Genomic DNA, 23,044 nt, shown 5'->3' on the forward strand with positions numbered 1-23,044 from the left:
CCTGTTTGGCAATGCTTTGATAGTCCTCAGTAAAGCTCAGAGATTCTCATGCTTGATTAAACTCTTGGGCTGGTTTTTTTTTGACTGTTTGTATCTTTTTGCATGTCCTAGTTACATTTTCAACTGTAAAGCTGCTTGGAACACAAGATATCTTCCAAGTTATTCTGGGCTCCTGTATTACTACTTAATTAGCTAAAAACAAGCTGCTGAGTATAGTTGCTCACATATACTGGACCACCTGTTCTTTTTCTGTTCTATGGAATCCTGAAGCACTTAGTTTATGTTCTTACTGAATCTTCTTTTAATAACAACATATACAGTCTGACTAGATCCATCTCTATGCCATAATTTGATCAGAATTAGTCAGCAAAAGGAATTCAAAAGCTTCATCATTATTTAGTTGATCTTAATTCACTATGCCTTGTTAACAGCAGCCTCTACTAAGCACATGCTGAAAATAAGTATAGTTGGTGTAGACTGAAAGCTGTATTTCAGCACTGTTAAAGCATCACTAAAATCAGATGTTTCTGCACCTGGTGGTTTTCAGCAGTAGAGACCCTTTGTTCACAGCCAGTTTGTCACATGCCTGATACACTCACTGCCAAGTGTGCTGAGTCTAGACCACAGATAATGGGACATTTGAGGGTTACTTAATTAGAGGTTGTTAGACCATTTGAGGCTAAGCTAGACTCTCAAACTTGCCTGTTTTAGATTAGGTACCATTAATATAATCAGTATAACTAGGTAATAACACTGTTCTGTATTGCCTTTAGCACAGAATTTTTCATCATAGCTCTGGATGGAGAGAGACTGTACAATTGAGTTAGAGCAGTGATGCTTGAAGGATATTTTTTTGGTTGTAAGAAAGCACATTAATTTCCACATATAGGTGAGTTGTAAAATTAAGTGCTCAGGACTGAATTACACAATTCATGTACATAGCTCTCTGTAGTAAAATGTGGCATTCACTTCAGTGGGCCTTGCAGGATGTGGTGGTAAGCCTGTTCTTCACTGACATATTTTTCTAGAGTCCAAGCTGTGTTATCTCCAGTGCCTGTTAGCCTTGTCCTGAATGCTTTCTCAAATGTAAATTTGCTGATAAATGCAACTGAAGTCTTATCACTGTAGTAGCATCACTCAGTTTTACATATAATCATCAGTGATGGCTATTCTGTGCCATTGCCTAATGTGATGTGATCCATTGCCTTCTTTCTAGTGGCAGAAAGTACTAGACTAGTTACTACTTCTTCAATTTCAAATTAATTTGTTTCTAATTGAATGTCCTTTTAGCAGAGGGTGAAAAGAGGCTGCTGCTTCTCAGTTTGTTAAATCTACTTTCTCCACTAAAAGCTTGTCCTTGTTTTTATGGAAAAGCTTTTTCTAGGCAATGAATCTCTTCTTTTCTTCATTTTTTTTTAAACTATCAGTTTTCCTGCTTTCTGCCATTCAAGAAGAATACTAGTACTGGATTATTATATTCACTTTTCTTGATACAGGAGTGTTTAACAGCCATGTCCTCTGATATATACATACTCTGTCAGATGTAGTTGCTCTAAAGAGCAAACACTAGTTGGAAATTTCCATACTTCATATGCCAAAGTCTATGAAACATATAATGTGAGTCTTTGTAGCAGCAGTATGAACATATGGCATTTGTGGAAGTTTCTGGGGAAAACCAGTCTCTGGCTTTCTCAGAATGTAGAATGTTTCTAGGGGCATCACATTTCTAGTGCTGAGACTTTGAGACTCTGCACTCGAGGGAAATAAGGTTAACTCTAGGACAAAGTACTCCTGTTGTCTGGGACACTCCTGGTATAACTGTAGGCAATGCTTTTGACAGTCCCTTCTAGTAATTCCCATTGCAGAGAAATCCTCTTGATTCCTCCCTCATGAAGCTGTTATAAGAGAAGCATGGAATGAACATGCTTCAGTGTTAGATCTTCAGCATCTTGACACCCTTTCCAGATTTTTAACTGAGCAAAGTCACTTCTAAAATTGCAGCTTGTTTGCATAGTAATTGGAGGGGGCCAAGGTTATTTAGAAATATTGTTGCTTCCTTATATATTAATCCCCCAATATACATACATTCCTGTAGTCCAGTGGTAATACTGTGACTGAATGTTCAGCATATCAGTTATTGACCTGTAATCATCACTGCTTTCAAAGCATACATATCTTGTTTTAATGTTTGTCCAAGAATTTATCTTCTGAGCTTTTCTTGAAAAAGCAAATTAATTCAGTGTCATGTTTAGTGGCTTCAGAAAATTTCTCCAGTTCATAATGCAATTCTGTTTTCCACTTTCTGTCTCTTGTATATTACCTCCATCTACGTGTGGGTTTAATCAATGGTTGCCTCCTAATGAAAGTAATAGTGCAACATTGAGAAGGCCTTTAAACCTAGGTCTTTGGTGTCCTGTTTCTTAGCAGCACTGTCGACTTGCTGAGTGAACTGTGGCAAGCTGCTCTGCTCCCTGTTTTACCTGACTGCATAGGAGGATGAGTACTCATCAACAGCATGAGATATTCAGAGATTCAGCTGCAGGACTTCCAGGAAAAGTGAAACTTTAGTGTTTCTTTCAGTTAAGAGCAGTTCTGTATTTTTATTTGCCATACTAAGGCTGCAACTTGGATCTTAACCAGTCTTGCCTGGACTAGTTAGAATTTGCAAGTAGTTGGAGTTGCCTGCATTTATGTTGGAATTTTTTTTTCTTAAATGATCTTGAAGTGCTGCAGAGCTGAAAGGTTTTACATACTTGACTGTGAAACATAACCTTCTCAATATATTCTTCTTTCCCCTTCTAATTCAGGGCTGTCTGATTCTGAGTGATGAACTGAATCATGCATCACTAGTGCTTGGAGCAAGACTGTCAGGAGCAACTATTCGAATCTTTAAGCACAACAGTAAGTATCAGATGGTGAACTCCTCTTTTCTGCAGATGCTATAGATCAGATGCAATATTTTCCTGTCTTCTAGTAGCTGAAAATCCAATTTCATGCAAGGAAATCCATTGCTAGTTAAGTAAAAGGTCAGAGGACAGCTGCTACTGAAGTTGAATCATCCTGAATCAGATTTTTTTAATGTATTCAGTCCCAGTTAATAACACTTTTATCGTGAAGCTGTTCTGGCCTACATCTTCTGCATATGGAGGAGAACATGCCACCCTTTGGCAAGTCTAGGGACACTGGTGTTTTAACATTGTTTCTTGTCCTACCGTGCTTGGGTAGCTCAGCATGGTTAGATTATTCTAACAGTGTGTCACATAATGATGCAATCTTGTAGTGGTCTAGGTTACAATTTGGGGGATAAGAAAGTTTAATTTTAGAACTGGATGCTAACATGCTCCTACAGTAACAAAAGCTTAGGATGGCAGATGTCCTAGCTAAACTAGAAAGTCATGAATTGGCACAATGTAGTACTAAAACAATTTTTGGGACAAGAAGCATAGATTAAGTTCAATGAATTACTTGCTTTAAATATTTACGTAATTGTTTCCAAAATACACAGATTTTTAAATTTCCTAGTTTCATCTTGCTCCAAAGGAGGTATTTATAATAACTTTCAGGTTAAAACTAGCTAGGATTTCCTTCTCTTACTCTTGATGGAAGAGGCATGTGGTTGTTCTTCATAAAGTAAGAACTACCTTTGTTCTTCAGGTACTCCTAATACTCTTTATAGTGTCAGTCTCTGAGGTCATGATGACTCTTGCTCTCTTTGAAGTGTGTAGTGGTGACAGCAAAACTTGGGTGACTGCAATTATTTTTCTTTCTTTGTCCTACTTGATAGTGTGGATTCTCTCTGCTTTGCTTACTGTTTCTTTTGTGTTTGCTCTTTCTTGTTTTCTGCCATTTGAATAATTTGTTTTACAAAAAAGTAGAGCATTTGGTAACATTCATTTTTTCTTTTTAATTCTTCATAAATTTTGGTTGCTGGGCAAGATCGCAAAAGCTTTTCATTCAATTTCTTACATTTGTGTGGACATACTTCTGAACATTGCATCAGTTGCAGAAGTTCAAAGAACATTGGTGACAAACATAGTTCTGGCTATGGGGAAGAAGCTGCTGTGATGAAAAATAGATGATTTGTGGGAATGGCTACAATAGATGATTTGTGGGAATGTGCTTTCCCCTGGTGAAATTGTGGGATGTTCTAGAAACATTTTAGATGGTGGGTTGTTGTGGAAGAGAAAGTAGTGGCATATTAGAATCAAGGCAAAATGCAAACAATGGTCTTGGTTATCAAGATGATGTTCAATTCTTATTTCTGTATGTGTTCTCAGTCCTACTCTTGTTATACTCTATGCTGCCTTTTTAATGTGATTTTCTTAAGATGTTAATGGCTTTGTTCATAATCAGATTTTTAGAAACTGTGGGGGGGAAATGAAAGCTTCCCCTGAAATTCCTTGTAAAATGCTTTTATTTTTTTCCTGCCTTATTCTGTAGTTTGTTCTTTTCATTAAGCTCAGACTCATCTTCCCCTCCTTCTTGAAAAATTAGAGTAGAAGTTTATTTTCCATTGTTCTCTCTAATTGCACTAACCTTGTCTTTCCTTCATTGAGAGACCTGTTGGAGACAGGGACTACACTGCTGATTTCTTCATCATTGACTTTCTGAACCTTAGCTGTCTTTTAACAGTACATTAACTGACCTACTATGCTGTTTAGTTTTAGTCTAGATCTAGCTCACAAACTCCTCTTGCTGCTACAACTGCACTAGTCTACCAGTTCTTTTTCCATGATGAATTTGTTCTCTTTTTCACACCCTAGTGTTTATATCTATCTCTTGCTCAGAACTTGGCTTTTATGCTTTGATTAATCCCATCTTCACTCCTTTCCTTGAAGTTTTTTTTTTCAGGACTGATTCCACATGTATGTATTTGTTCACATTAGTTAGGTCTCTAAGGATCACATCAAGTATTTATAATCAAAGCTTGTAAGATTTCAGAATATGCTTCTACTAACAGTTTCATCTGTCTAGTTTCTGATAGGCTGAACATTGTCCTTTTTCCTGCACTGGTGGTTCTTTTTTTTCCCTTTTCTCCTTTGGTTTAGAGACTTCCTGTTCTCACTTCCAATCCCTTCAATTTTAAACAAAGAAATAAAAAAGTACACTTGCCCTGCTTATTTTCCTGCACTTTGGTCTATCTTCTTCTTATCTTTAATTCATTATCCTTGAACTTGTTGTGTTCTAGCTCAATTCTGTTGTTCTGTTCTGAATTATTTCTATCCACAAGGACATTTGTACTACTAAATTGCCTTCTCTTTTCATCAGAATGAGATATCTTCCTTTTTTATTCCCCCCCCCCTTCTCTGTTTGTGCCTAATGCTCTAACTTGTGCTTTTAGTTTAGAATGATGAAATTCTTCCTTGGAGTTCACACAGTCACCTATTCCTTTCAGTTTCATCCATGGTCCTGTAGGGAGATGAAGCCTGTGCTTATTGACTTGTATATGGTCTGTCCTCCATGCTGGAGCAATTTGTGCCTTTTTGGAATATTGCTGTCATGTCAAAGTTCAAGCTAGTAGCTGTTTTGGTACCATTTAACAGTAATTTCTGGTGCAGATATGCAAAGCCTGGAGAAGCTGCTCAAAGATGCTATTGTGCATGGGCAACCTCGTACACGGAGGCCCTGGAAAAAAATTCTTATCTTGGTGGAAGGAATATACAGGTACAAACTATTCTTTATAATCCTAAGACCCTCCACGTGAGATCTAAATGCTTAGTGTTTGGGTTTCTTTGCCAAATCAAACGATGAATATTGTCACTTCATAGTTATTTCATTAGTCTCATCTGCTAATTACATGACACTGTGTATGTCTTACATCCTGGGCTTTCTGTTGCTGGAACTGTAGCTGCAGCTGGTGTTATCACAATGTTTCCCACATCCTGATTATATTGTAGAAATTAATTAATCTAAACTGATTGCTTATATCAGAGCTGAGGTCTTAAGTTGCTTGTCCATTCCATTCTTTCCGCGCTTACTAGATTATTTTAGTGTGAACGGAATTGTACAAATTTAATTTTTTTGCTAAGAGTGAGTAGGAGCAGTAGGCATAGCTGTGTTAGGCATTTAAATCCTAGGGCCTTTCAGTACAAAATGTGGTGTTTTGAAGTGTTACTAATGGAAGCCTAGTCAGTTCTTAGAAACATCAGGTAAGTAGATGTCAAGTCAGAACACTGACATTAGAGTGGAAGTAAAACTGAGATAATTTTATTAATGAATTATCACTGAACACATTCCTGTGCCCTAACTTCCTGTTGCTGCTACTGTTTAGTCTGCGTGTCAGCATCCCAGAGATGCTGAACAGGTAGAAAGGAGAGATCTGGGCCCCAGGTACAAGGAAGAGAGGTGCATCTCTGCAGACTGTGATGAGTCTAGCAAATTTTAAGTGTTTGTAATTACTGGAAGAGTGAAGAAATTAAAGCTCAGTGATTTTAGTCTCTATGAGGTGGTCCCAACAATTAAGTCAACTCATACTGAATTTTTGTTTCTCAACAGTATGGAGGGATCCATAGTCCGTTTGCCTGAAGTGATTGCCCTTAAGAAGAAGTACAAATCCTATCTGTACCTTGATGAAGCTCATAGTATAGGTGCCCTGGGTCCCAGTGGCCGGGGTGTAGTGGATTATTTTGGACTCAATCCTGAAGATGTGGATGTTATGATGGGAACATTTACGAAAAGCTTTGGAGCTGCAGGAGGATACATTGGGGGCAAGAAGGTAAAAAGCTGGGAATATCATGGCTGGTGGTAAAGTCCTTTTCAGGCAGGTGGTGGAATTCTTGGTTAAGCATTTCAAATTGAATTTATTCCTCAAGTACCCTATTGTTCATTTGTTTCATAATTTTACATGCTGTCCAATACTGTGGAAGTCTACAGTGCAGGAGAGTGTAGCCTAGTAAAATACGTCATAATTGTGTGATTCTCACATGGTCAGTGATGATTTGAGTTTGCAGAATGTACAGTAGTGATGCAATACCTTTCTAGGAAGGGCTAGGAGCCAGGAAACAGGGATTTCTTGATGTTACTTTTAATGAGACTTGAAGGAAAAATGCAAAAAGCTTAAGTTTTTCAACCCGTTTGGAGGAAAATCCTCTTAGGTTAGTCTGGTAGAATTGATTTCCCCTGGGCACAAGCAGTTTGCTTTCTGAAATTACCCTTTTTCCCTTTTTCTTTTTTGACTGGTTGATTGTTTTGGTTTTTGTTTCTTTGTTTTGGCATTTTCTTTGTTTGGGGTTTTTGGGGATATTTTTTGGCTACTGTCTCCTTCTATTGGAAAATACAGCCAGAAAGTGTTGCACTTGCCAACCTCTAATTCTCAGAGGGATTGTGTAGACAATTCTCTGTGTCACCTTTCTCATATCATAAAATGTCTGATCTCACAGATCAGGCTTCTGAGCTTTATTGGAGGGTAAAATTCTACCATTTTCCTACCAGGACAATAATTTTTTATGTATTAATTGTGATAATTACTTCCGCCAGTAAGTGGAGATGGAACTTGGAGATATTTCTTGGAGGGTGTTTACTACAGTTAGATTAAAATTACTTCAACAACTTCTCCAGAAAAAAAATCATATAAATCTTTTTCCAAGGGTAGTGAGCTAGTGGGATTGACTCCATGGCATTGGTAAAGCAGCTAAGAGGCCTTTACAACTGTTTTAGCTACTGATTGAGGGATTGCTTCATAGGTAAGAGGCTTTAAATCTTCTTACCTAGTTTATTTCAAAGTCCCTTTATGACTTCCTTTCTCCAACTCTGATCCTAGGCAGATGGCAGCAGAGCACTTCCGGAGGTTTTTATAATGCATTTGCAGCTTGTGAGGTCATAGCTACAGAGGTCATTATTCATTTTGTGATAGCAAAAGACAGAATCTCTCCTGGCATTCATACTGATGTTTATATTTTAGCTTGGTTTTGGTACAGTTAACAAGCAGCCTAGATGTAAGGTGTGTTGGTCCTTTGTTCCTATATGAGCTGCTTTTGCCCTCTAAGAGAAATAGGATGTGTTTAAGTGGGAAATGCAGAAAGATTAGGCTGAGGTTTGTGTATTCTCAAATGACACCTACTGCTTTATTTATATTGTGCTCATGAATGAGAGAGATTTTGTGACCTGTTCCCTTGTTTGGTGTTTTTTGTGGGGAAAAAAGTATATTGAGCATGATCCATAAATACCTATGGATCTTGCTCCCCACTATTTCATTTTCTTTATATTCACTCTGTAATAATCAACACTTTGGAAACTCACCTTGGACACAGCTCAAGTAATGCAAGCATAATGCAAACCTTTGTTGCAATCCACTGTTGATGGTGTTAGCTAAACAAGTCTGTCATAGGCATTCGTCTCTGATCAACACACATTCTTGCACTGTGACATTATTACAAGTTGTCATGTCCCTGCTGTTTCTTGTACTGTAAAATTAATCCTTGAGATACTTGTTCTCTAATGGGGCATTCTGAAAGAGGTTTTTTTGTGGTTCCCTGTTTTATTGTGATTGAAGATATGAGAGAGGTATTTCTCTGAGTGCTAGGAAGGCTATGTCTGATGTCTCTTGTGTTTTGCTAGGAACTGATTGATTACCTCAGGACATACTCTCACAGTGCTGCGTATGCAACATCAATGTCGCCTCCTGTTGTGGAGCAAATCATCACCTCTGTGAAGTGCATTATGGGTGAAGATGGTACAACTATTGGTGAGTCTTTCTAGCAGTAAGCATGTAGAAAGGGGAAGGCAGAAAGAGCCTCTATCACTTTGACAGATAACACATTCAGTGGACACTTTCATAATTATCCATTAGTAATTCTGCAGTTGAAATTTCTGGGTCAATAAACCATTTACAATTCTGCTTGGCAGATCAGCCTAATAACAGCATAAAGAGTTTTCAGCTACAGGTAAGTCATCTTAGTCTTGCCTAAGACACACTGTTTTCTTGTACTGATTTTTGTTTTCTGTCAAGCTATTCTAGCTAGCTTCTTTTCCTTCCATTGTCTGTTCTTTGTTATTTGCCCCACTTTAAACATTGCTTTCAGAGTATTTTGCTGTTATATGTTTTGTAGTTATGTGCTGGTTTATTGTAGGGACAGTGCTTTCAATTTTCATTTCAATTAAAGTGAATGGGGAAATGTTTCTGAAATCCCTTTTTACTTGGGGAGCTGGAGGCATTTTTCAAAATCGGTGAACTTAATGGACTAGGAGAAGAAATTCAGCGTATTTGTCTTCATTGTCTTAGTTTTCCTGTTTCATTATAGAAGTAAAAAAGGGAAAATTTGTACTACTCTCTGGGCATTCAAAGTTGTAATGACAGGTTCTTGTGTCTCATTTGCCTATGGGTTGCTGCCTCCTTCAGTTACAGCATGAAGCAAGTAGCCCTTTAAGCTGCCTTGAAGCTGAAATGGTACAGCTTGTATGTAGGTTACTTGCCCCTCCTCACAGGTAATTAAAAAGTTGTGAGCAGCTCACACAGGATGCTGATGTACTTTATTGAGGATCTGTTGGGGGCATTTAGTTTGGAGGCTCTTAGAATTCTAACTGCAGTATGTATTGAATTCTTGGAGCTTGAGGCATCTGGCCACGAGGTGGTGGTGGTGTATGCTGAAGAAGTGAATTGGCTTTTGAACATGTGCCTGACCAGCCAACCTGTTTGATAACTTACAGTGGGAAAGCTCAGTGGAAATATGACTTGAGAATTTTCCTGTTATAACAGTTTTCATTTGATTTGCTTATATTATCTGAGAACAGCCCCAAGTGCCAGCAGTGTGTGTAGGTGGTTGCTCAGCAGAGAGGCAAGTGCAGCTGGGCAGCAGCCTGTGTCTGTGCTAGCTTGGAGTGCGAGTGGTCCATGGCAGAGACCTGTACCAAGCTACAGGAGTTGACTCCCTGCTCTCCAGTACAGGTATTGAGCAAGCTTCACACTACACAAAAAGTTGTCTTGCTGTAGTCTTAAAAGTAATTGTTTGAGGTTTTTATAGCTGGTGATTTGCCAACAATCTGTGCTCTGCTTAGGCGTTGCTTGTTTTGGGTTTCTTCCAGTATCTGTTTTGCTTAATGAAGCAGGAAGCAAGGAATAACTGATTTCTGTTTGCAGTATTTAAACTCAGGCATTTTTGTCTCTTTCTGAGGCTGCTGTGTGGTATTTGTTCAGGCCAGGAGAATGGAAGTAACTTACATTCCACACTGTTCTCCTGCAGTTATACCAGCAAGATCCATCTGAGCTGAAAGGCAAACCAGATTAGGAACCAATATGGCGAAAACATAAACTCAAAAGATTGTTTCTGTTCTCATGTTGCTTAAAATGCATGTTGAGCTACATCCTGCTAATTTGGTGCCAAGAAGTACCACAATTCCTAGGCATTCTAACAAGAAAACGAGAGGTTTTGGTTTTTGATAGATGTCTCATTTCCAAGAAATTTCTGTATGTCCACTTTCTATATAAGCTTTTGCACTTTTCATAAGTGATGGGTATAATACCTGGATAGCCAGAACCCTGTCAAATCTCAAAGGATTTCTCAGCTGCAGGTCTTGTGAAAGTGTTAACTGGCTTTTTAAGCATCTAAGTCAACTTTGAGTTAAGATAAGCACCTCACAGGATGATTGCTGCATGAAAGTGCTTTTCTATTTATTTTCTGCTGTGTGCTGTTTCCCAGTCATGCATTTTTAAAATTGCCTTAAGGCTTTAGAGATAATAGTACTTTGTAGACATTTTATGTGGATGAAATTGGCAAAAGTTCAGTTGGGTGAACTAAGCAGCTGATTAGTGATAGGATGACAAAATTTTTTCCTTGTTTAAGGGCTTTGGCTGTGTTTGGATTCTGTGGAATTACAAGTGGGGCTCTGGAGGACTACTGCCTGCAGCTGGTTTGACTATGAATAAATAAAGAGTAGATGGGTACTGGTAATAGTTAACTGTGAAAGACAAGTGGAGAAATAGTGTTAAACAGGGTCACTGGCAAGCACCTCTGAATTGACTGTGTACTACAAAAATTTCATTGCTTTTAAGTTAGTCAGGCTGAATGAATCTGTAAAGGAAACTGAGATAGGGCAATGGTTTTACAGCAGCACAGGAGTTGGAGCTGGAATCCCAACAGTAGATGGCTAGCTCCCAACTTTGCTTTGGACCACAGCTAAATCTTTTAATAGCTTCAAGAGTGCTTTCTTGAAAAGAGCCTTTGTGGCTTCTTTGTCTGCCTGCTTCTGTTTACCACATGCTATTTGTAAAACCTGCTGTCCTCCATGTCTTCAAATCTTTGTGGAAATTGTCATGTCAGATTGAGATAGTCTGTAGCTGAGGAATAAGTAATAGGAACGAAGTAGTTTTTGAAGATGAAGGAGTTTTTGTAAATAATTTTGCAAGAATATGTTCATTGTCTAGGTTATTTCTAAATCTAAAGAAGCATCTGAAGACTCCAAACTTACAATATGAGGTGTTGTAATTACTAAAACTTTACATAACTAAAAAAAGTGAATGTCTCCTTTCAGATTTTTCCTGCAAGTTGCCAGTGGCTAAATAGGATATTGGGAAGAGGCAGCACAGGCAAAACAGAGATGCTATGAAAAACTTCTCTGCAGAGAATGCAAGACATGTGCTTATGTGCAGATATGCTGCTTTAGTTGGCACAGTAGTTTTCTTGTGTCTTGATTTCTACTCAGTCTGTTAATTCTTTGTAAGGTGTATGCATGTAAGTGACTAGCTGACTTCAATCACCCTGAAGACAGTTACAGCAGTATAGTTATATATTAATATATTACTTGTTCCCTCATCCAGATTGCAAAAACAATGCTAACAGCTAAAGCAATAAGGTGGCAGTCACGTTATGGGTTCTTGGTAGTGGTGGGTTCCTCTATGGGTTCTTCCAGTACTGCAGCTCCTCTACATTACCAGATCAATCCTCTGTCCTGTTTTACTTTGCATTACTTGTCTTGTACTGTAATTGGCTAGAAGACCATCCTGGGTCTTAAACAAGACATACTTGATCTGTGATCCCTTTGAGAATTTCTTCAAAGGTACAGTTATCCTCAAGAGTGTTGAGCCCCTTGAGCATATAGACTCTCTTCAGAGACCTCAGGTGACAATGTGCATGAATATCTTGTATATCATTACATTTGGCTTTAATATATATAGTGGAGCAAGATGATCATGAGGAGAGATGGAGAAGTCTTCTTTCTACAAAAACAAACTTTTTGAACTGTTTTCCAATTCAAAGTCTCTATGGTTGAAAACTTTAATGAGAAAGTGTTGCAGATGCTTGTCAGTTGCAGTTTGGTGAATGTTGCTCTTGCTGTGTTGAGCCACAAAATGAATGAATGTCAGATAGTTTTGTAGATAAAGGAGCTTTTTAAACAATGATAATAGAAAGACACAATAAGCAGACTTTTCAAGGTCATAGTATACATACACAAAGATGACAAATTGATTCTTGGAATGGAGTTTTGGAAAGCTGTAGCATAAAGCCACTTGATGCTTGCTGTTATTTAAATTGACTGTAGGGAAAATGAGACAGCTTGGTTCTTGTCATGGTAAATGAGACATTGTTATGATTTATGATGTTAAGTACTTGACCTGTCTTGGTGAATTTTTCAGCATCAATGATTTGGTTTGAGTTGAAAGCTAGATCTTTGCCGCTACAATTTCACTAGAACTGGGAATCCAGCTGGCTCCTTTCTGTTATTTACATAAGAGCCAGTGATGCATCCTGTACAACTGGAGTTCTGTTAGTCTTGTAGCTGTTCAGGACCCAGCCTGTTTGTTACCCTGATAACATTGCTGGGGGCAAGTGGAAGAAAATCATAAGTAACCCAAGTGAGATACAGGCAAATCAAAACATGCTAAGTGAAACCAGTCTAGGGACTGGTTAACCACCTCAGAAGTGAAACTTAGTTTGCTCTCCTATGTATTGAAAACTGAAGATGAGCCTTAAACCCAGGTGTAGTTTAAGGTTCAACTAAAGCTGGCAGTACTAATGGCTTGTAAAAGAGATGAGCTATTTCTTTCCACAGACCTTAACTCAGTAATAGTAATTATAACTCTTGACATTTGTAACAAGTTTGACTGACTTCCCTGTGGATTTTATGAGGCAAATATCCCACACCTAATCATAGAGCTATACACAGCATGTATAAAATAAGTTGTGGATAGACCTTGCCCAAGATCACTTGTAAATTTGACTGAATGTTGTCTTGAGCACTGTATAGAAATGAAGGATTATTATCCAGCATAGTTCAGTGGAGGTGGCAGTTGCATTGACCATCCCAGCTGCTGAACTACTGGAAACAAATAACTGCTCTTTGAAGGCTGGTCAGTCAGTTAGCAGCACAGAGTCAGATTGGTATTTGTCTCAGCATCTCAGTTGTGAAGAGCCAGGAATTTATTCCATCTCATCAGTGAAAACATTTAAAAAAATTTCTACTCTTGCCATTGCTAAGTGCAACAATATTGAGTGAGTTAAATCAGAGAAGGCAGTTAAACCAATTATTACCAGAATAATAAGAATGTACAGCTGTCTTGGCAGAGAATTGAGCATAACTAAGCTGTTCATAATTCAGGACCATTATACTGTCCATATGCCCAGGGAGAAGCATGCTGGGGAAAAAAAAAACCAAAAAATAAACCAAACCAAGCTTAGATGGTCTTCTTAAATTCTGGAGGAGAAAAGACTGCAATTGGTACTTTACCTTCCATATGGTTAATCAGGTCCTCAAGTCAAGATAGGACCTCAGCAGTTCAGTCATCTGCCTAATCAGTAGATTTCTTGAAGTTGGCCATTTTGTAACATTACCTTTTTCTTTCCAAAGACAAACCAGAATTATATGCAAGTACAGACATTAGCAGTAATGAAGGAATAGCCCATGTTTCAGCACCTGGAATTGAATTTTAAGTAGCTTATGGTATGTTTATAAATAAAGTCATTACTTTGCCATTCATAGCCAGCAGTCAATCCACAAATGGAAGCAGTGACTTCTGTTGTACTCCAAGGGGGAAGTACTTCTTCTGCAGGCTGAGGCTGAAAACATTCAATTATCATTAAAATCTGTTCATTTGAATTTCCTCCAATAATGCACTTGTTAATGAGGTGTTAAATTATCACCTTGGGAACCTGGGGACCAGTCAAAACTAATTTGAGCAAAGTGATTTTTTTTTTTTTTTTTGTTGCTGCCCTTGAGAATCTCAAGCTGAGCTGGGAAACTGTTGGAAAAACAAATACTCTGGGGGTCATAAAGAGGGTTTCCTGCTTCTCTCCAGGGGTCTAACAGTTTTAAACATCATTCTCTGTATTTGTACTTCCAGCTGAGGATCTTTTAAATCCAGCTTGTTGCTGCACCCCTATCTCCCTCCCACAGAGCATGGCAAGCTTCAGAAAAACTGCTTTAACCTGGACTGCACAGGAGAAATCTTTCAGCCTTTGATGCTTTGAAGAGTGTTTACAGACCTTAGCAGATTTGTACCCTTTGTGTTGTACATTGAAATATGAGAATTCTTCAGTGCCTCTTCTTTTGGGCTTTATTCAACACTGTAGTGTTTGTATAGAGCTTATAAACCTTTATAAGTGTACACCTGCTTTGTTCTTCTAAAATTCTGGTTCTTTCTATTTCTGTTATGGTAGGAACTATCATCCTGTGTCTTCATAGACTAAACACTATTCTTCATAGCAGAAATACAACTAGAAATGTTGTTTTGTTGAAGTAATTTAATTTTTCTTAATTTCTTATGCTATAATTGATTTAAAATGTGTGTCTCACTTTTTACTCTCAATAGCATATGAGATGCCAGGTTTCTACAGAATGCTGGTGTGCTGCTTATACAGGAAAAGGAGAAAATACTGGTAGCAGGTTACTAGTATATATAGTACATATTGTTAGCAACAGCACAACTAAAATGCTTCTAAATTAAGCGTTAAGATTAAGCATTTCAACAGCAGTAGCTGCACTCGAGATGATGTGCACTCTTTCTCTGGATTAGTGTGAAATGGAGTTCATGGTTCCTGATGTGCTACATGATTTACTGGAGCAGAGTTTTTAGAAAATACCTGAACGACGCACAGAAGCACTGCCTCCTATCATCAGTCCTGGCAGCTGCACCAATTTCTACATAGAAAAAATAAAACTAGTACTGCAATAGTGTCTGCAGTGCAGAGACTTCTAGGAAGACTGTATAGTGTAATTGTTTCTATCTTCTTTGGAAACAGGCAGTAGTCAGTAATGAAGCCTTTCTGTGGGCTGTGTTAGGCTATGTGGGACTGCAGGCCAGCTGGCCTACTGTCCATGCCTACTTTAGTGGGTTCTGATGGAAAATATGTTTGGCACAAGCTCAGCTCCTGCTATTTCACATCAATGCAGTTGACCTACCACAAATTCCCAAACACAGACAATCTTGACAATCTACAGTGTGTACTTTTGTCCTGATAGAGTGCAGATGTTTGTTAATGTTTCAGAATTAATAAACTTTCTTAGATAGTACAGATTTAATTTTTAAAGGAAGAAACTGTCTGAAAAACCTGCATGCCAATTAATGTGTTTTAAGAGCATATGGCCAGAGGAGAGATTTGAGATTACTTTAAATAAGATGGAGCGGATTCTTGATTTTGGTATTGGGGCTTAGTTCAAGACAAATTGACTTGTCAAGGACAGGATAAACCAACCTGTAGGGCTTCTTTCTGCCACAAGAAGCTAAGCTTCTGTTAATGCTCAGGTTATTGCCTAATTGTTGCATAGTGGAAAAGTTGTGGTTACAATACTGCCTACATGGGGGAAAATGTGTTACAGAGTATGCATGCTTCTCAAATTCGTGTTGGCTAGCAGCTCCTAGGATTTCTTAACTGTTTGTCCATGGACACTGGGATTGCAAAAAAAAAAGGAAGAAAAAAGGCGCCAGTACAATACTTCTGAAGCTTTTTAAGACTTTCAAGCATGCCTTCCAGCTGGTCAGCCTAATGTTGTATCATATAAGTGTGTTGGCAAACTCAGGCTCTAAATGGGTGGTGGAGAACTCATTTGTTCTGCAACTACCATCTCTAGAACTGAGTACTCTGTACAAACAGATGGGTCACTCCTATGGAATAACTATACCAGGAGCTGGAAGCAAAGTGTTCAGTACCTCCAATCTGAAATATTGCTTGTCTTTTCTAGGATTATAGCTATATTCCTGACAAGTATCTTTTTGTTCAGGACATGGCAGCATAGAGGGTTTTTTAGCAATTGTGGGTTTTATATGCACAGCTTTGATCTTTCCAGGATCCTTGGAAAACAGAGCTGTTCAGGAAAGACAAGTCTGTAAATGTCAAAGGAGAGACAAGGTCCCCAGGGTTTGGGCCTTTTCATGCACAAAGCCTGCTCTTCCACCTCACTGCATTTCCAGGTGGCAGGATACCAGAAGCTTCTTGCCAAATACAACTTACTGACATGGGAAAGCTCAATACCCTTGCTGTTGAAATTATTGCAGAGTTTTAGGGTAAATCTGAAAACACTCTTTAAGACAAGTATGGCTATAAAACAGGTATAAAGACAGATGTGGGCAGCTCTGACTTGGTGCAAAATTTGCAGGCTATAGTTTTTTATCATAAGCTGAACTTGGCTAGAAGCATCTTTGATGTCAAAGGAGAAACTTGAAATGCTGTAAAGGACCTCTTACTGAATGGATCAAAGTCTTCACAGAAAGATGTATGAAGATGTGTCCTGTGAAAGATTCAGGTGCTAACTTCTCAATGATTTCATACAAAAGCTTCCTTTTGGGGAAAAAACCAAACTAAACCAACTCATTTGGTGAATGTTCTCAATTTTAGGACACATTAATAAAGAGCACATACACACTTGCTGCATCCTGTCTCTCCCATTGTGCCTTGTGTTAGGTGAAATCTGTAGGAATATTGTATTGGGAGGTCCTGTTGAAGGACAGAAAGCACTTGAGAAATTAATGTGCTCCATTCCATAAGGTCCCATTTAATACCACTGATGAAAGCAGGTATTGAGGACTATTCTGTTCACTTTCTTTAGCCCTTAAAGGATTCTTCTACAAAAAGACATAGTAGAAGGTAGTCTGTCTGCCAGGCTGCTTTTCTGGATTTTCAGACTAACACAGAGATAAATACTTCTCCTAGTACCTTACAGTATCAGTTACTGGTCAGAGCATGCTTCTGTGTAGGATCTCATTATTATCTGGAGCTCATGGAGCCAGTTTCATAGCACCTTGGCATCATTTCTTTATAGAGCTGCCTTGTGTTCAGTTTGGCCAGAAGATGGTACTTCAGTGTTTATGGCTGCCCCTCCCAAAGGAGTTTGCCAAAGAGTACAGCAGTCAAACACATCCCATCCCTCAGGTGGTAACCCTCAGGGATACCTCACTGTCCAGGTGAGAGAATGGATGTCCTAGCTCTGTTTGTTGTTTTCTAGATGAAGCTGGTTATTTCTAACCAAAGGTGGACACTTTATAGGTGGCTGGTGTTTCTTTTCCAGTGGATGACAAGCCTTGCTGTGCTAGAACTTGAGCACTAGTCCAGCTGCTTTAGCAGCAATGCTGTTAGAAGCTTTTAAGGTGTTGACATGGAGTGTGACCCATCAGCTGACTTTTGCTGAATACTGTTTCTTGCACTTTGAGCATTCCTATCTGATTTTAAATTTAAGAGCAACACTTCAGTATGTGGCTAATGCAGCTGCAGGGAATGAGGGAGAAGACTGTTGCTAGTCATCTGCAGTTAATTTGCACTGTTTCTTAGTCTACCTTACTGCCTGTGATTTATGTGACATACAAATCCCTCTATTTTGCTGAACTGGCTTTGAGTTTTAGAAGAATAGATTAAGACCCATGGATATTATAAACCTTTTTCTAATGGTTTTTTGAATGTAAAATTCAAAGAACAATGCAGGAAAAAAAGTCTAATTTTTATGACCAGCTAGCAAGAGTTCAGTAGGGAAGGTAGTGCATTAAAGCTCAGTCAGAAGAGCTACTGAATTACTGCTCTAAAGCTGAGTACTTGGTTATCTTGTTCAGTCTATGGATTCTATTGTGAACTCCTTAGAGATGTGCCTGATGGCAGGACAAATGCACTAGAACTTAGTACTATTAATAAATAATAACTTTACCATAAAACTGCACAGACTACACTTCACTACATTTCCCTAAACACTGTTCTTATATTTCAGAATTCTAGGGGAAAATTGCTTTGCTTTTTTTTTTTTTGAACACAACAGAGCTAATTCTTCTTTTCCAAGTTTGGTTTTGGGAGGAGTTTCCTGTAAACACAGGTCATTCAGTGACATTGGGTATGGTTGTCAGACTCTTGATCTTTTCTAACCCTATAGCTTTGGCTATAGCCTATGTTTTATGCTGTCATTTTTATAGGATTTTAATACTTTTCATTTTTATAGTACTTCATACTTGGACCTTCTGTCTTCATTGTGTTTTGAGAGAAGTGAGAACAGTTTGGGGTAAAAGAAGGCTACATAGCCACTTTGGGGTTTTTGGTTGGTGTCTTTTTGTGGTTTTTTTGCATGCTTTTTGGGGTTTTGTTTGGGGTTTTTTTGTTTGTTTTGGTTTTGTGGTTTTTGTAAATTTTTTGTAATTTTTTTGTTTGTTTCTTTGGTTTTTTTTTTTTTTTTTTTTTTTTTTTGCTTTGGGTGCATTTTTTGGCTTGGTATGGTTGTGGGTTTTTTGTTTTTGTTTTTTTTTTTTTTTCCATTTGGAAGAAGGCATTAGTAGCTTGTGGCCTATTGGTTCTGGATTCTAGATATGGCACCCTAATGTCCTGCTTGAGTCCATTTTGGTACTTATTTAACTTGGAAATTTTACTACCAAGGGAAACCTTTGGAAAGTGTTGTGTAGATTAAAAAAAAATCCACTACAAGTGTTTGTCTTGTGTAGGGATTAGTTCTTTTGACAATTAATCATGAAGGGAAGGATTTGCATAACAGTGTCTTCATGCAAGCTGTGTAGATACCTGGTAACCAAGGGGAATTACACTGGGTTCCAGGAAGTAGATGTGTAGGGGGTTTTGATAGTTGTGTTTTAATGGCATTTATTGGAACGATGGGAGGCACTGCTGCTGCCCAGGCATGGTCTTGGATCCATGTGGTGGTCTTCATAAAATACCTTAAGTTTTGGGTTTGATATGTTCAGTGAGACTGAAGGCTCACATGAGGGACTTTGGGAATATTTTTCACAGCAGGATTTTTTCTAATGCAGGGTATAAATGTTCAATGACTTTCCTTTAGATTTGAGGGTAGTCCAACATGTGGTCACAAGGGCTGTATATTCCATACAGCATACATTTGTTTTTCTAACATAATAGTAGTAATGTACCATGGAGTGTTTTAATGCCTTTTCTTTTAAAATGTTGTCTGTATAGATCACACCTATTAATCTTAAGCATTGTGCTTTTTCTTGGAAAAGCTGGTGCACACTGCAGCTTTTTTGTGTTCTGGGAAAATAAATACAGTTTTCTGCACTATTTCCTGTGGTCTGTGCATGGAGAGAACAGCTATGCCATGTGACATAGGGTGAACTCCAGCCTAACAGTGGCAGAATGGCAGAACTTGTGCTAATAACATATAAGTACAATAGATGCTTTTTAAATTTGTTTTATCTGTTTTAATGTGGATAGATTCAGAAGAAATTTTGTGCTATCACTGTAAATGAACTTTGTAGATGGAAGGAGTAATTCCAATGTTGGTATTTTTGTTTTCCTCTGGAAGAAGTACTTACAGTGTTGTCCTTTTTGTTCTCCTCATGCTTGACCTAAAGCTGATTTCGTGTTTTCTACTGAGTGTATCTTTCAATTTTTGATTATAATTCTCTTAAAATGTGGAAAAGGGCTGCTTTGTTCTTCTTGCACATGTTCCACTGGAGGTGATAATCTGTCTGATTCTGTAAGTTTTTTTATATTTGTATGATATTTTACAATTAGTAAATACAGTAATATTAGCTGAAACTAAGTGACTGCTACATTATGTGTATCACTTCCAGCTTGAAACGAGATCTTCATCACATATTTTTGTATGTATATTTAATAGCCATTCATATCCTGTATCTTCTCTTGTACTGCATAGGGAAAGATTTCTTTACCCCTTTGTGTTGCTGTTTAAAATCCCAAGGAACAGTTCGCATTGATAGTGACTTCCATTGTAAAAAAGCAGTCTGCACAAAACAGATGGAAAATATAGTTCACACTCTTTGTTGCTATGTTGTAACGCTACTGAACTGTCTCCATGGAAGTAGATTATAAACAACCTTAATATAATATGCTTTGTCAAAGCTTGCACATTCCTTAGCCTCTAAAGAAATGTGGTGTTTGTATGTGTTCCTGATGTTTTTGCTCTCTGAGGCTTCAATCTGCCATAAAGGCCTGCCAACCTTTTTGTACAAAGGTTTGAGTCTTTTTTTTGTTCTGTCTCTTCTTCACTGATGCTTTCTCTTGAGATTTTGAAGAGCAAAGATGTCATTTTTGAATTTCAGTGTCCATGGTATCATGAAAAAAAGAAAACATTGGTTTTAAATTATTGCTTTTTTTCAACAATTCAATTAACTTGGCAAGGTAAGTTTCATTGAAACGATATAATTTTTTTCATGGTTCTGACTTTATAGTGAGGGTGCTATAACTAGTTCAGAAGAATGGCTTGGCAAGCTCACATTTCTTTCTTCTCAGCAAGACACAAGAATAGCTGTCAAACAGGATATGTACATCTTTTTAATGATTATGAATGCTATTATGATGACTGTAGTTGTGATATTACAAAATCTGTATGAGCTAATGTGTAAGTAGTGTTAATACAATCCCACAAATCCTCCCAGTGATTAATATGTGCAGTTAGATAATACATTTACCCAGGCAACACAAACTTAGTCTTTGTTCTGAGGGATAGCCCTAATCACATTCTTTAAAATTACCTGTTGATCTGAACCAATGCTTTATAAGTTCAATGACTGTAAATCATAGTTGTTAGGCTGCAGGGCATTTTAGTCGTGTGACAACAGTGCAACCAGATACAGTGGGCAAGGCATAAACAAACAGGAACAGCTATTGTGAGTTACATTTCAGAAATTGCTTTCTGGATTGCCTGGGGGGCAGTGCTGCTATTCTTCAGCAGGTCCTTCAGCTAGTGTCAGAGTGAAGCTGGCTGGTAATTGGTGCTTTTGTTCTCACTTTGTATCACGGTAGATTTTGTTTGTATGGCTAACCTATTTAGCTATGATAACTCTAGAGAGAACTTAAACTGCTCTCAGTAGAAATTCTAGAGAATTTCTATGTAAAAAAATAGAACCTCTAGAGAAGTTCTGTGTAAAAAAAATACAGTGGTACATGTAAAGTTGGAGTTAGGGGACCCTTCTGGGTCTCACGAGCCTAGTCTCTCACAGCAACGGGGCTTGAAACATATCAGAGTTGATGAGTGCAACACGACCATGAAATGTAACTGCTGATCCTATGCAATTCTTTGCATATGAAATAATTTTGTGTTCAGCCAGTCTTACTGATATTTAGATACACAGGCACATGCTATTGCTTTATTGTCCTTTTTTTTTAATGGTAAAATAGAGGTCATGGATAATTTTATCAACTTAATCAACCAGGCATTATCTTGAATTCTCCTTTAAGTGGAAAGGGCTTGTGTGTTTCTGACAGCCTTCTGACAGGAGGCAGTGTTTTGGTTTGGTTTTGTTTGTTGTTGTTGCTTTGGACAAGATCCACTCTTCATCAAAGATGTCAAATCTGCTTCTGTCTAGGTGGATTTCCTATGAAGAGTCACTAAACACAAAAGGAGAGCATGGGATCTTTTGTTCTATGTGGTGTGAACTTTAAAGTAGAGACAGTTGCTGTTTCTGCAGTGTCTGGTATACCATTGTGTTCGTACTGAGGGAAAAAATTTAAAAGCAAATTACCAGATACATGTGATTCTAGTAGTCATAAAGGAATCCAATGATACCAGCAAACAGCAATCTTTTCAGACTTTCCTAAGTGTTAAAAAAAAGCAGGTTTCTGTAATTCAAAGTGCATTTTGACTGAAGAGAAGTGCTAAGAGATGGTATTATGACTTCCCATCTCTTGAAACTGAGTTATTACGATTAATTACAGGTTGGCATTATGTTTGAGGGTGTGGCTGTCTCTTACACGGGTAACTCCAGTAGATAATTTATACTGTGTGGATCCACTGTTTTATAATTTCTCTATCTTTAAAATCAAAGCATTGCTGAAGCTAAACAATGACAGCAATTTCATTTTACTTTGCATGCTGTCTTGCATAAGATAAAAGCCTGCATAAGTGTAAATCAGCATTGTGGTTGTATTTGGGGCCTGGTTTTGGAGGGGACTGGATTTTTTGTGGTTGTTTTGTTTTGTTTTTTCCCTGATGCTAACTTATTAGTAATTCAGACCTGAAGAAATCAATGCTTGCTGCATGACAGTTTTTGCAAGTTAGGCCTAAACAAAACATTGATATACAGAGTCTGTTTCACAGCAGTCTTTGAACATGCTCTATAACCATAAGTTTTCTGGCAGCCCAGATTTTTTTTAGGTTTAGAGAGAACCACTAGTCCAGCAGAGCTTTTGGAGAAGCAGGCCTAGGGGGATCTATGTCCTGCTCAATAGTCCTTCCCTCTTCTTTAGGTAATGTTTGTGCAGACTTCAAAGACTGCTTGAGGTCAGCAGATCATTTCCTCTGATTATCACACAGGGAGTCTGAGATGGTAATGACTCCATATCCCTGTTGGGTGTCATTTTCTTATCTATACAGAGGGAAGGGGCAGTTTTTAAAATTAGGTTAAAAAGCACTGTGACTCAAGTGTTAAACCTTGTGAAGGTTGCTGCTACAAGCTCGGTAGTTCTTAAGATCTCTTTTAAAGGTTGACAAATGTAAACACATGCATTTTGTTGAATTACAGCCAGATGAGGCTTTTGGTATCCCTTAGCTGTGAATTCCTGAGGGCTGGATGTGCCTTATAGAACAAATAAAAGGTCAGATGAAAAAGCTCCAGGTTCAGAGGGCTGATTTCAGCAACCTGAATGTGTGGGAGAAGGTACTGTTATGGCCAAGGCATCAACTGATGAACCTCACATAGCAGCACAAAACCTCACAC

The 23,044-nt window shown here is 38.1% G+C and overlaps 1 protein-coding gene across 1 annotated transcript in view; it reads left to right on the top strand.

Moving 5' to 3' along the window:
• Positions 1-23,044, top strand: part of SPTLC2 (serine palmitoyltransferase long chain base subunit 2) — a 72,115-nt gene that overhangs the window by 21,838 nt on the left and 27,233 nt on the right. Inside the window, exons 6-9 of the mRNA XM_064714193.1 lie at positions 2,808-2,901; positions 5,559-5,664; positions 6,496-6,715; positions 8,557-8,683. Coding sequence (XP_064570263.1) covers positions 2,808-2,901; positions 5,559-5,664; positions 6,496-6,715; positions 8,557-8,683 — 547 coding nt within the window. The remainder of the gene's footprint in view (positions 1-2,807; positions 2,902-5,558; positions 5,665-6,495; positions 6,716-8,556; positions 8,684-23,044) is intronic.

Source organism: Zonotrichia leucophrys, chromosome 5 (genome assembly GCF_028769735.1).
Source record: "Zonotrichia leucophrys gambelii isolate GWCS_2022_RI chromosome 5, RI_Zleu_2.0, whole genome shotgun sequence".
NCBI classification, from domain to species: Eukaryota; Metazoa; Chordata; class Aves; order Passeriformes; family Passerellidae; genus Zonotrichia; species Zonotrichia leucophrys.